Source organism: Salmo trutta, chromosome 18 (assembly GCF_901001165.1).
Source record: "Salmo trutta chromosome 18, fSalTru1.1, whole genome shotgun sequence".
NCBI lineage: Eukaryota > Metazoa > Chordata > Actinopteri > Salmoniformes > Salmonidae > Salmo > Salmo trutta.
This window is the reverse complement of record NC_042974.1, coordinates 14,931,893-14,945,778: the sequence shown is the minus strand read 5'-3', so window position 1 is coordinate 14,945,778 and position 13,886 is coordinate 14,931,893. Positions and strand designations below refer to the sequence as shown.

The 13,886-nt window shown below is 44.9% G+C and overlaps 1 protein-coding gene across 1 annotated transcript in view; it reads right to left on the bottom strand.

The window, feature by feature from the left end:
* Positions 1–1,345: 1,345 nt before the first annotated feature.
* LOC115152876 (heparan sulfate glucosamine 3-O-sulfotransferase 3B1) overlaps positions 1,346–13,886 on the bottom strand; it is a 44,979-nt gene continuing 32,438 nt past the window's right edge. The window contains exon 2 of the mRNA XM_029697766.1: positions 1,346–2,015. Within this exon, the coding sequence (XP_029553626.1) occupies positions 1,397–2,015 (619 nt within the window). The 3' untranslated portion in view covers positions 1,346–1,396. The remainder of the gene's footprint in view (positions 2,016–13,886) is intronic.

The window sequence follows — 13,886 nt, the reverse complement described above, 5'->3', positions numbered from 1 at the left end:
TTGATGATGCTATTGAGGAAGGGTTTGATGATGACTATTGAGGAAGGGTTTGATGATGACTATTGAGGAAGGGTTTGATGATGACTATTGAGGAAGGGTTTGATGATGCTATTGAGGAAGGGTTTGATGATGACTATTGAGGAAGGGTTTGATGATGGCTATTGAGGATGGGTCTGATGATGACTAATGAGGATGGGTCTGATGATGACTATTGAGGAAGGGTTTGATGATGACTATTGAGGAAGGGTTTGATGATGACTATTGAGGAAGGGTTTGATGATGGCTATTGAGGATGGGTCTGATGATGACTATTGAGGATGGGTCTGATGATGGCTATTGAGGAAGGGTTTGATGATGACTATTAAGGAAGGGTCTGATGATGGCTTTTGAGGAAGGGTTTGATGATGACTATTGAGGAAGGGTTTGATGATGGCTATTGAGGAAGGGTTTGATGAAGGCTATTGAGGAAGGGTTTGATGAAGGCTATTGAGGAAGGGTTTGATGAAGGCTATTGAGGAAGGGTTTGATGATGACTATCGAGGAAGGGTTTGATGAAGGCTATTGAGGAAGGGTTTGATGATGACTATTGAGGAAGGGTTTGATGATGGCTATTGAGGAAGGTTCTGATGATGGCTATTGAGGAAGGGTTTGATGATGACTATTGAGGAAGGGTTTGATGAAGGCTATTGAGGAAGGGTTTGATGATGGCTATTGAGGAAGGGTTTGATGATGGCTATTGATTATGAATGTTTAAATCAGAATGCACATGAATGGAGTATGCATTACTATACCCATAAAACAGGGCCTTAATCAATATCCCTCTATTCTTACTTAAACTATACTGTTAACATGAGGGACCATTTTAACTCTACTGAGTTGACATGAGGGACCATTATAACTCTACTGAGTTGACATGAGGGACCATTTTAACTCCACTGAGTTGACATGAAGGACCATTAAGTGAAGAATAAAGAAAAAAAACATTAAAGGTGGAATGTAAAAAATATAAAACAAAGTGTGGGCCAGATATTATGCATGTACATATATGGTTAGGCAGCTTAGTGAATTAATTGCTTAGAAATAAAAAATAAATTATTATAAAATAGATTTCTGTACATTTTACACACACGCACACATACATGTACATATATATATGCATATATATATATATATACATATATATATGCATATATATATATATACATATATATATATGCATATATATATATATATATATATATATATACATATATATATATATATATATATATATATATATATATATACACATATATATATACACACATATATATAGCAACATCTCCCATGTCTTATTTGCCATTCATTGAATTACAGAGAAGAAAATAAACAATGTGTTCTCCCAAATTCACATCCATCAATCCCAACCAAAGTTATGTCCCGTCATCTGGTAGAACTTCATGTTGAAAGGCCTGTAGAAGTCCCGTAGCCTCTGCACCACCTCTGGGTGGATGTTGGGGTGGGTCCGCCCTTTGGTTTTGCCCAGGCAGTGGGGCTTGCTGCTGCCCTCAGCCTTCTTGAGGCAGGGGAAGCCCTTGGTCTGGTTGAAGTAGAAGTGTTTGTCTGTGATGATCCTCTTGAGTCCCAGGAAGTCCTGCACCCGGCCCAGCTCTCCGGCCGGGTCGCTGATCAGACGCTCCCCGCTCACGAACAGAATCTGGCCCATGGGGAAGTACTGCAGCCAGTTGTCCAGGTGCTTGGCATAGATGCCGATCTGGATGGCGCTCCAGGATGTGTCGATAAGCCCCGTAGTCCTGTTTTTGAAGGTCAAGCTCTCGAAGGTGGGAATGTCTGGGTTCTTGGACAGCGTCTGTGTGTAGTCAGAGATGGCCCTGGTGATGGGGTCCCTCACCACCACAATCAGCTTGGTGTCCCGGGACATGACGGAGATCCGGGCTGGGGCCTCTCTGGTCACAAAGTAGCTGGGGGTCTTCTCCATGGTGATCTGGCCCTCCAGGGTCTTGGGCATCAGCTCCCTGAGCAGAAGGAGGACAGGGTTAAAAGAAAATCTATGACTCATGACTATTACAACTATGAAATATTACATTTTAAAGCAATCAGAGAGAGAGAGAGAGCGAGAGAGAGAGAGAGAGAGAGAGAGAGAGTGAGAGAGAGAGAGAGAGCATAATCTTGCATATAGTTATCAACCAGATGGAGAGCAGTGTTCTACAATCAATGAGCCAGTCAGTCAGAGAAGGCCACTTCTTACCTGGGCAATAGCAAACAGAGAAGTGCCCGGTCTCATCCCTCTGTCTGTCTATTTGTCTGGCTGTGCCAACTACCCTAATGGTCCAGTGAGGCTGGGCTAAGTCTAAATCCACCCTGCCTCTTCAAACCATTAACCACTTAGGCAGCAAAGCTTAATCTGCCTTTCACTGACTCAGCTAGAGCCCTCTGTGGCATGCCCATGGTGGAGTGCTGCTTCAACAACAAGACCTGGAGCAGTCTGAAAGGAGATGCGACATGTTTCAGACCAGCCAATGTTTCTAACAAGGCCCGGGCCAGGAAAGGGTGGCTGTGATAGGGGGAGAGAGACAGACATGTAAAACCTATAAAGTAAAACCTATAAGAACAACACATTTTGAATGAAAAGTGAATGTGCTCTCCACTGCGGTTTCGTGTTTCAGAAATGGTAGCCAATCATAGAGAGTGGATTATGGTGAGGCGATAAGAGGGGCTTTGAAGGACACCGGGACACAGATCCCATTTCCCTCACTGGTGGAGAACCCCTGGAGCCTCTGGCAGAAAACCCTGTATGTCTCTGATTTCTACATGTGATCACATGTGTTTCTGATACCCGCTAGCTGGAGGTGAGGTGGTCCTGCTATAAACAGGAGATTACAGGAACTAGTACTCCTGCTTATACATGCTCATTAACACACACACACACACACACACACACACACACACACACACACACACACACACACACACACACACACACACACACACACACACACACACACACACACACACACACACACACACACACACACAAACACACACACACACACACACACACACACACACACACACAGCCTTCATACAACCCTGCAGGACACATAGCCTTGATACAACCCTGCAGGACACACAGCATTGATACAACCTTGCAGGACACACAGCCTTCATACAACCCTGCAGGACACACAGCCTTCATACAACCTTGCAGGACACACAGCCTTCATACAACCCTGCAGGACACACAGCCTTCATACAACCCTGCAGGACACACAGCCTTGATACAACCCTGCAGGACACACAGCCTTGATACAACCCTGCAGGACACACAGCATTGATACAACCTTGCAGGACACACAGCCTTCATACAACCCTGCAGGACACACAGCCTTCATACAACCTTGCAGGACACACAGCCTTCATACAACCCTGCAGGACACACAGCCTTGATACAACCCTGCAGGACACACAGCCTTGATACAACCCTGCAGGACACACAGCCTTCATACAACCCTGCAGGACACACAGCCTTGATACAACCCTGCAGGACACACAGCCTTGATACAACCCTGCAGGACACACAGCCTTGATACAACCCTGCAGGACACACAGCCTTGATACAACCCTGCAGGACACACAGCCTTGATACAACCCTGCAGGACACACAGCCTTGATACAACCCTGCAGGACACACAACCTTGATACAACCCTGCAGGACACATACGCATAAATGGACACTAGAAGCATGATATTATCTTGTTTGAACCCTGATCAAGTGCAGCAGTGTGCAGTAACAGCAGCAGATTTTTCTGCTACAAGAAAAGGTTAACAAGTGAGTCAGAAACACCAATGGAAATACAACCCATATTAATCTGTTTATTTATTCCCCCCTCCCCCCATTTACTGTTCATTTTTTTTTTTTTTATTTCACCTTTATTTAACCAGGTAGGCAAGTTGAGAACAAGTTCTCATTTACAATTGCGACCTGGCCAAGATAAAGCAAAGCAGTTCGACAACATACAACAACACAGAGTTACACATGGAGTAAAACAAATATACAGTCATTAATACAGTAGAAAAATAAGTCTATGTACAATGTGAGCAAATGAGGTGAGATAAGGGAGGTAAAGGCAAAAAAAGGCCATGGTGGCAAAGTAAATACAATATAGCAAGTTAAAACACTGGAATGGTAGATTTGTAGTAGAAGAAAGTGCAAAGTAGAAAAAGAGTTAATGGGGAGCAAAATAAAATAAATAAAATAAATAAATACAGTAGGGGAAGCGGTAGTTGTTTGGGCTAAATTATAGATGGGCTATGTACAGGTGCAGTGATCTGTGAGCTGATCTGACAGCTGGTGCTTAAAGCTAGTGAGGGAGATAAGTGTTTCCAGTTTCAGAAATTATTGCAGTTCGTTCCAGTCATTGGCAGCAGAGAACTGGAAAGAGAGACGGCCAAAGGAGGAATTGGCTTTGGGGGTGACCAGAGAGATATACCTGCTGGAGCACGTGCTACGGGTGGGTGCTGCTATGGTGACCAGTGAGCGGAGATAAGGGGGACTTTACCTAGCAGGGTCTTGTAGATGACCTGGAGCCAGTGGGTTTGGCGACGATTATGAAGCGAAGGCCAGCCAACGAGAGCGTACAGGTCGCAGTGGTGGGTAGTATATGGGGCTTTGGTGACAAAACGGATGGCACTGTGATAGACTGCATCCAGTTTGTTGAGTAGGGTATTGGAGGCTATTTTGTAAATGACATCGCCAAAGTCGAGGATCGGTAGGATGGTCAGTTTTACGAGGGTATGTTTGGCAGCATGAGTGAAGGATGCTTTGTTGCGAAATAGGAAGCCAATTCTTGATTTAACTTTGGATTGGAAATGTTTTGATGTGAGTCTGGAAGGAGAGTTTACAGTCTAACCAGACACCTAGGTATTTGTAGTTGTCCACATATTCTAAGTCAGAACCGTACAGAGTAGTGATGCAGGACAGGCGGGCAGGTGCAGGCAGCGATCGGTTGAAGAGCATGCATTTAGTTTTACTTGTATTTAGGAGCAGTTGGAGGCCACGGAAGGAGAGTTGTATGGCATTGAAGCTCGTCTGGAGGGTTGTTAACACAGTGTCCAGAGAAGGGCCAGAAGTATACAGAATGGTGTCGTCTGCCTAGAGGTGGATCAGAGACTCACCAGCAGCAAGAGCAACATCATTGATGTATACAGAGAAAAGAGTTGGCCCAAGAATTGAACCCTGTGGCACCCCCATAGAGAATGCCAGAGGTCCGGACAACAGGCCCTCCGATTTGACACACTGAACTCTATCAGAGAAGTAGTTGGTGAACCAGGCGATGCAATCATTAGAGAAACCAAGGCTATTGAGTCTGCCGATGAGGATGTGGTGATTGACAGAGTCGAAAGCTTTGGCCAGGTCAATGAAAACGGCAGCACAGTATTGTTTCTTATCGATGGCGGTTACGATATCGTTTAGGACCTTGAGCGTAGCTGAGGTGCACCCATGACCAGCTCTGAAACCAGATTGCATACCGGAGAAGGTGCGGTGGGATTCGAAATGGTCGGTACTCTGTTTGTTGACTTGGGTTTCGAAGACCTTAGAAAGGCAGGGTAGAATGGATATAGGTCTATAGCAATTTGGGTCAAGAGTGTCCCCTCCTTTGAAGAGGGGGATAACAGCAGCTGCTTTCCAATCTATGGGAATCTCAGACGACACGAAAGAGAGGTTGAACAGGCTAGTAATAGGTGTTGCAATAATTTCGGCAGATAATTTTAGAAAGAAAGGGTCCATATTGTCTAGCCCGGCTGATTTGTAGGGGTCCAGATTTTGCAGCTCTTTCAGAACATCAGCTGAATGGATTTGGGAGAAGGAGAAATGGGGAAGGCTTGGGCGAGTAGCTGTGGGGGGTACAGTGCTGTTGACTGCAGTAGGGGTAGCCAGGTGGAAAGCATGGCCAGCCGTAGAAAAATGCTTATTGAAATTTTCAATTATAGTGGGTTTATCGGTGGTGACAGTGTTTCCTATCCTCAGTGCAGTTGGCAGTTGGGAGGAGGTGTTCTTATTCTCCATGGACTTTACAATGTCCCAGAACTTTTTTGAATTTGTGTTGCAGGAAGCAAATTTCTGCTTGAAAAAGCTAGCCTTAGCTTTTCTAACTGCCTGTGTATATTGGTTTCTAACTTCCCTGAAAAGTTGTATATCACAGAGGCTGTTTGATGCTAATGCAGAATGCCATAGGATGTTTTTGTGTTGGTTAACGGCAGTCAGGTCTGGGGAGAACCAAGGGCTATATCTGTTCCTGGTTCTAAATTTCTTGATTTCTAAATTTCTTTCATGTCCAGTTGTTGTTGGTTTTTGTCATTGTTTTGTTTTAATTTTTTTCATTTGCATTGGCAATGTAAACACGTTTCCCATGCCATTGGAGCCCTTTGAATTGTATTCAGATAACCCATGCAGGCAGGCTGTCAGGGTGCATACACTGACCGAGATAAGGGTTCCTGTTAGCCTATTGTCGCCTGAGTATCAGACTGTTTTGTTGTGCAGGGGCAGAGTTACACAGCATGATAAAAGGCCCTGCGCTGTGCAATCCCACAGTGAGTGTTTACACACCCGGACTGCTGTTAAGGTGACTACAAGCTTCACTCAGTTGATCTACATGTGTGTTTGTGTGCGGAGCGGGATTTTTGGAGCATTGGACACTTTTTGTTAACATGATATCCCCACCAGTCCCACTCCCATTCACGAGGTGGCAACGTTTTCTTGTTATGTCTTTTCATTTGGTGAAAGCAAGGAAGAGTTGCTTTCCCTTGCTAGTAGTAGCTAGCTGGCAACCTGGCTAGCTGGCTTTAGCCTGGCTAAAAACATAGCAAGCTAGCTAGCCTTTTTAGCTTCCCACATTCAGTCCATGTGAAATAATCAGATGTATAATTGTAAAACATACTTATATACTTGCCGGCTTGTGTATTCTCTGTCTAATTCTTTCTTACTTTCTCTCTCTCAGAGGACCTGAGCCCTAGGACCATGCCTCAGGACAACCTGGTCTGATGACTTCATGGGGTCCCCAGTCCACCTGGCCGTGCTGCTGCTCCAGTTTCAACTGTTCTGCCTGCGGCTATAGAACCCTGACCTGTTCACCGGACGTGCTACCTGTCCCAGACGTGCTGTTTTCAACTCTCTAGAGACAGCAGGAGTGGTAGAGATACTCTGAATGATCGGCTATGAAAAGCCAACTGACATTTACTCCTGAGGTGCTGACCTGTTGCACCCTCGATAACCACTGTGATTATTATTATTTGACCATGCTGGTCATCTATGAACATTTGAACATCTTGGCCATGTTCTGTTATAATCTCCACCCGGCATAGCCAGAAGAGGACTGGCCACCCCTCATAGCCTGGTTCCTCTCTAGGTTTCTTCCTAGGTTCTGGCCTTTCTAGGGAGTTTTTCCTAGCCACCGTGCTTCTACAACTGCATTGCTTGCTGTTTGGGGTTTTAGGCTGGGTTTCTGTACAGTACTTTGAGATATCAGCTGATGTAAGAAGGGCTTTATAAATACATTTGATTTGATATTCATTCCAATATCAGCTAAAAATAGAACATTGTGTTTTGGTCATGAAGAAAAAAAACACATGGATAGCTAGCTGGCTACAGCAGGTTCTAATTCATGGACATGTACTTCTGGTTAAGACTACTACAACTGATGGCTAATTCATGGACATGTACATCTGGCTAAGACTACAGCATCTCATGGCTAATTCATGGACATGTACTTCTGGCTAAGACTACTGCATCTTATGGCAAATTCATGGACATGTACCTCTGGCTAAGACTACTGCACCTCATTGCTAATTCATGGACATGTACTACTGGCTAAGGCTACTGCACCTCATGTCTAATTCATAGACATGTACTTCTGGCTAAAACTACTGCACCTCATGGCTAAAACTACTGCACCTCATTGCTAAAACTACTGCAGCTCATGGCTAAAACTGCTGCACCTCATTGCTAAAACTACTGCACCTCATTGCTAAAAGTACTGCACCCCATGGCTGATTCATGGACATGAACTACTGGCTAAAACTACTGCACCTCATTGCTAAAACTACAGCACCTCATGGCTGATTCATAGATATGAGCAATTGGCTAAGACTACTGCACCTCATGGCTGACTCATGGACATGAACTACTGGCTGGTCCCTTCAATGAACTACTAGACATGGTGTATAGTGCAAATTCCCTTTCTGAGAGAGAGTGCAAGTAAGAGAGGAAAGAGAGGGGGTGTTGGAGAGGGAAACAGAGAGCAAAACAGAGACCTCCAGCCAAATGTATGACCATATTAGAGACACATATTTCCCTCAGATTACACAGACCCACAAAGAATTTGAAAAAAAATCAAATTTTGATAAACTTCGATATCTATTGGGTGAAATACCACAGCGTGCCATCACAGCAGCAAGATGTGTGACCTGTTGCAACCAGATAAGGGCAACCAGTGAAGAACAAACAGTATTGTAAATACAACCCATATTTATGTTTATTTATTTTCAATTTTGTACTTTAACAATTTGCCCATCATTACAAAACTGTATGTAGATTTCATGTGACATTTGCGATGTCTTTATTGTTTTGGAACTTCTGTGAGTGTAATGTTTACTGTTAATTTGTATTGTTTATTTCACTTTTGTTTATTATCTACTTCACTTGCTTTGGTAATGTTAACATATGTTTCCCATGCCAATATAGCCCTTGAATGGAGAGAGGGGGCGTTAGAGAGGGGGGGGTAGAGAGGGAGAGAGAGTGATGAAATAAAAGAGACAAAGCCCAGGAGGGTGTGAGGTAACTAGTGAAATGGCAGATATGTGTAGTAGTTTCAACAGAGTATTTCAAGAGCCAGCCATTGATCTAATTCTGATTATAAACTGGGTGGTTTGAGCCTTGAATGCTGATTGGCTGACAGCCGTGTTATATCAGACCATTTACCATGGGTATGACAAAACATTTATTTTTACTGCTCTAATTACATTGGTGACCAGTTTATAATAGCAGTAAGGCACCTCAGGGGTTTGTGGTATATGGCCAATATACCACGACTAAGGGATGTATCCAGGCACTCCGCACAGCTCTTAGCCATGGTATATTGACAATGTACCACACCCCCTCGGGCCTTATTGCTTAATCATATGAGATTGATTGCTGACATATCAGAAGAGAAGAAAGCAGAGAGAAGAGAACCAAGGCTCCTTCCAAAAGCTCATTAACTGCCTATTGAAATCAAAAGAGATAGGGGGATGTACTGAATATCTCTCTGCAAGAGCATGACAGATCTCCCCTTAGTAAGCAGAACCATTATTAGATAGAGAAGTACAGGCCATACTGATTATATATATACACACACAGGTGAGCCCTTACACATACGCGCACGCACGCACACACACTCCAATCCACTGTTTCCTCAAGAGCGTTGATCCCACTTAAAGTGTTTATACAGCCTTCTAGAATGTCTTCAAAGAATATAAACCAAAGTCAGCCTTCAAATACAAAGGATTAGTCACTAATTCTCTGTAGAAATGATGGTGATACAGCCGGCAACCTTTTTGTCTTATGTAGTGCTAACATGCTGCATAAAGTGCCTAGAACCAAAACAACTCAGAACAACAGCTCTCATTCTAATGACAATGGGGCCTGGCGATATGAAGGGATAGGAAGAGAGATAGGGATAGGTCGGGATAAGGAAGGGATAGGGAAGGATAGGAAGGGATAGGGAAGGATATGAAGGGATGGGAAGGGATAGGGAGGGATATGGGAGGGACATGGGAAGGATAGGGAGGGATAGGGAGGGATCCTCCTGATTCCTGCTTACAAGCAAAAATTAAAGCAGGAAGCACCAGTGACTAGATCAATAAAAAAGTGGTCAGATGAAGCAGATGCTAAGCTACAGGACTGTTTTGCTAGCACAGACTGGAATATGTTGCGGGATTCCTCTGATGGCATTGAGGAGTACACCACATCAGTCATTAGCTTCATCAATAAGTGCATTGATGATGTCGTCTCCACAGTGACCGTACGTACATACCGCAACCAGAAGCCATGGGTTACAGGCAGCATCAGCACTGAGCTAAAGGCTAGAGCTGCCGCTTTCAAGGACCGGGACTCTAACACGGAAGCTTAATAGACATCCCGCTATGCCCTCTGACGAACCATCAAACAGGTAAAGCGTCAATACAGGACTAAGATTGAATCGTACTACACAGGCTCTGACGCTCGTCGGATGTGGCAGGGCTTGCAAACCATTACAGACTACAAAGGGAAGCACTGCCGAGAGCTGCGCAGTGACACGAGCTTACCAGACGAGCTAAACTACTTCTATGCTCGCTTCGAGGCAAATAACACTGAAAAATGCATGAGAGCACCAGCTGTTCCGGAAGACTGTGTGATCACGCTCTCCGCAGCCGATGTGAATAAGACCTTTAAACAGGTCAACATTCACAAGGCCGCAGGGCCAGACTGTGAGCATGCGCTGATCAACTGGCAAGTGTCTTCACTGACATTTTCAATCTCTCCCTATCCGAGTCTGTAATACCAACATGTTTTAAGAAGACCACCATAGTGCCTGTGCCCAAGAACACTAAGGTAACCTGCCTAAATGACTACCGATCCGTAGCACTCACGTCTGAAGCCATGAAGTGCTTTGAAAGGCTGGTCATAGCTCACATCAACACCATTATCCCAGAAACCCTAGACCCACTCCAATTTGCATACTGCCCCAACAGATCCACAGATGATGCAATCTCTATTACACTCCACACTGCCCTTTCCCACCTGGACAAAAATAAGACCTATGTGAGAATGTTATTCATATTGAGTACAGCTCAGCGTTCAACACCATAGTGCCCTCAAAGCTAATACAACAAGCTAAGGACCCTGAGACTAAACACCTCCCTCTGCAACTGGATCCTGGACTTCCTGACGGGCTGCCCCAAGGTGGTAAGGGTAGGTAACAACACATCCGCCATGCTGATCCTCAACATAGGGGCCCCTCAGGGGTGCTTTCTCAGTCCCCTCCTGTACTCCCAGTTCACACATGACTGCACGGTCAGGCACAACTCCAACAGCATCATTAAATTTGCCAATGAAAAAAACAGTGGTAGAGCTGATCACCAACAACGACGAGACAGCCTATAGGGAGGAGGACAGAGACCTGACCGTCTGGTGCCAGGATAACAACCTCTCCCTCAACCTGATTAAGACAAAGGAGATGAATGTGGACTACAGGAAAAAGAGAACCAAGCATGCCCCCATTCTCATCGATGGGTCTGCAGTTGAGCAGGTTGAGAGCTTCAAGTTCCTTGGTGTCCACATCACCAACAAACTAACATGGTCCAATCACACCAAGACAGTCGTGAAGAGGGCATGACAAAACCTTTTCCCCCTCAGGATACTGAAAAGATTTAGCATGGGTCCTCGGATCCTCAAAAGGTTCTACAGCTGCACCATCGAGAGCATCCTGGTTGGTTGCATCACTGCCTGGTATGGAAACTGCTTGGCCTCCGACCGCAAGGCACTATAGAGGGTAGTGTGAACGGTCCAGTACGTCATTTGGCCAAGCTTCCTGCCATCCAGGACCTCTATACCAGGTGGTGTCAGAAGAAGGCCCTAAAAATTGTCAAAGACTCCAGCCACCCTAGTCATAGATGGTTCTCTCTGCTAACACACCGCAATCGGTACCGGAGTCTCGCTATTGTTGTTTTACTGTTGCTCTTTAATTACTTCTTACTTTTATCTCTTATTCTTGTCCGTATTTTTTTAAACTGCATTGTTGGTTGGGTGCATGTAAGTAAGCATTTCACTGTAAGGTCTACACCTGTTGTTTTCCGCACATATGACTAATACAATTTGATTTGATTTGATATGAAGAGATAGGGAGGGGTATGAAGGGATAGGGAATGATAGGGAGGGGTATAGGACGGATATGGGAGGGATAGGAATGGATAGGGAGGATAGGGAGGGATAGGGAGAGGTAGAATGGGAAGGCAGATTGAGGTAGAATGTGCATGCTGATAGATTATACTGATTTAGGGAATCCCTTGTGAATCAATTGTTGGAGGTTGGGATGGCTGGAGGGATGGAGAAGGTAAAAGGAGGGTAGAGTTGGACAGAGAGAGTAGGAAGACAAGACCTGACAAATCCACCACAAGAGTAGAAGAGAAGGCCCCTCAATAAAAACATCCCCCTCTGACTTGACCCACTCATCTCTGAGAAGAGTGGCAAAGAATCAGAAAGGGAGTGAGTAGAATAGAAGAGAAGAGGAGGAGGGATATCAGTTCAGTGGGAAGAGTAGCTCTTGTGGGGAACAATGCCTATTATGCTCAATTTGATTTATGAGGTAGTTCTGTCAGCAAACCGGCAATTGTGTGACAACGAGCCCCTCTTTTTCCCTGCTTTCCTTTCAAAACGAGGGCATTGTCCTTTGGCGGCGGGGTGAACAGGGCAGTGGCCAGGCCATGGGGGCGGGGGTGGAGGGTGGAGGGGGCTGGGTGCCTATTGAGGACTGAGTGGAAGCACGTCTCGATCACTCTCAGCTTTGAGTGAGAGGAGCTTTTGGAGAGCTCTGGAGTGGAACGTGTGCCTAGAGGTTCCCCCTGGAACACTTGGCTGCCCCCTAGGTTCCAGGAGCTCTAGGAGGGTTCCACTGTCTCTCTCTGCTCTGTCTCACATGGGAGAAATGTCTTTACACTAAACAACTAACATCTATTCATGCTTTAGTATGATATATGTTGCCAATCAAATTGTACTATTATTTTTCTATTCTCTTCTCTCGCTCTCTCTCTCTCTCTCAGATGAACACGAGAGGAGAGATGTAGCTACAACGTCGTCTGCTAAAATACAAATACTTGTCTTTCCTTCGCGGTTTAAGATAGGCATCTTCAGCCCCACTTGTTCCTTGACTGGACACAGAGTTTGGAGAATGTTGTGAATTAGACCTATTTAACCCCTGTTCTAGACAACTCGCTGACAATTAAGTCTGGGCTCAAAGTAGTCTATTAAGTATTCTATTGGTGCCCCTCTCTCTGTTCTGAATATAGAAGAATCCTTCTGCATTGTTCGACTCTGAGGACACATTAAAGTTGGCTGTTTTCCTATACACCATTTATTACGGCATGGATAATGAATGGTCCATTCTACAAAGGAAAGTGTATTATATTTGACCGTTTTTTTTATAAGAACTAATTTCAACAAATTTAACAGCTTGAAGCCTCTATAGGGTGCTGAAAGAAAGGTACTACAGTTTGTTTGTAATGGCCCAGCTTGTCTGTCTGTGAAATGGGATTGAAATTAGTAGTTTATGTAACAGTTTATGTAACACACACCACCGACTGAGCAGACAGGCAGGCAAGCTCAACTCTCCTGGATCACTGCATACATATTTTCAAAGCAGTGTTGAGACACACACAGAAGCCAGATGTTTTGAAATATACCCCGATGAACCTGGAGTCTGACATTATATTTAACTGCAGAGCAAGGTTGCGGCTATAAATTCTAAATAATAAGAGGAAATAAGAGGATAGGAGAGGACAGGAGAGGAGGAGATAAGAGGAGAGGAGATAAGAGGATAGGAGAGGAGAGAAGATGATAAGAGGAGAGGATAGGAGGGGAGGAGCTAAGTGGCGAGGAGAGGATGAGGAGATCAGAGGAGAGGAGGAGAAATGAGGAGAGGAGGGGAGAGAAGAGGAGGAGATAAGAGGACAGAAGACGAGGAGAGGAGAGGAGAGGAGAGGAGAGGAGAGGAGAGGAGAGGAGAGGAGAGGAGAGGAGAGGAGAGGAGAGGAGAGGAGAGGAGAGGAGAGGAGAGGAGAGGAGGAGATAAGAGGACAGGAGAAGAGAGGGGAAG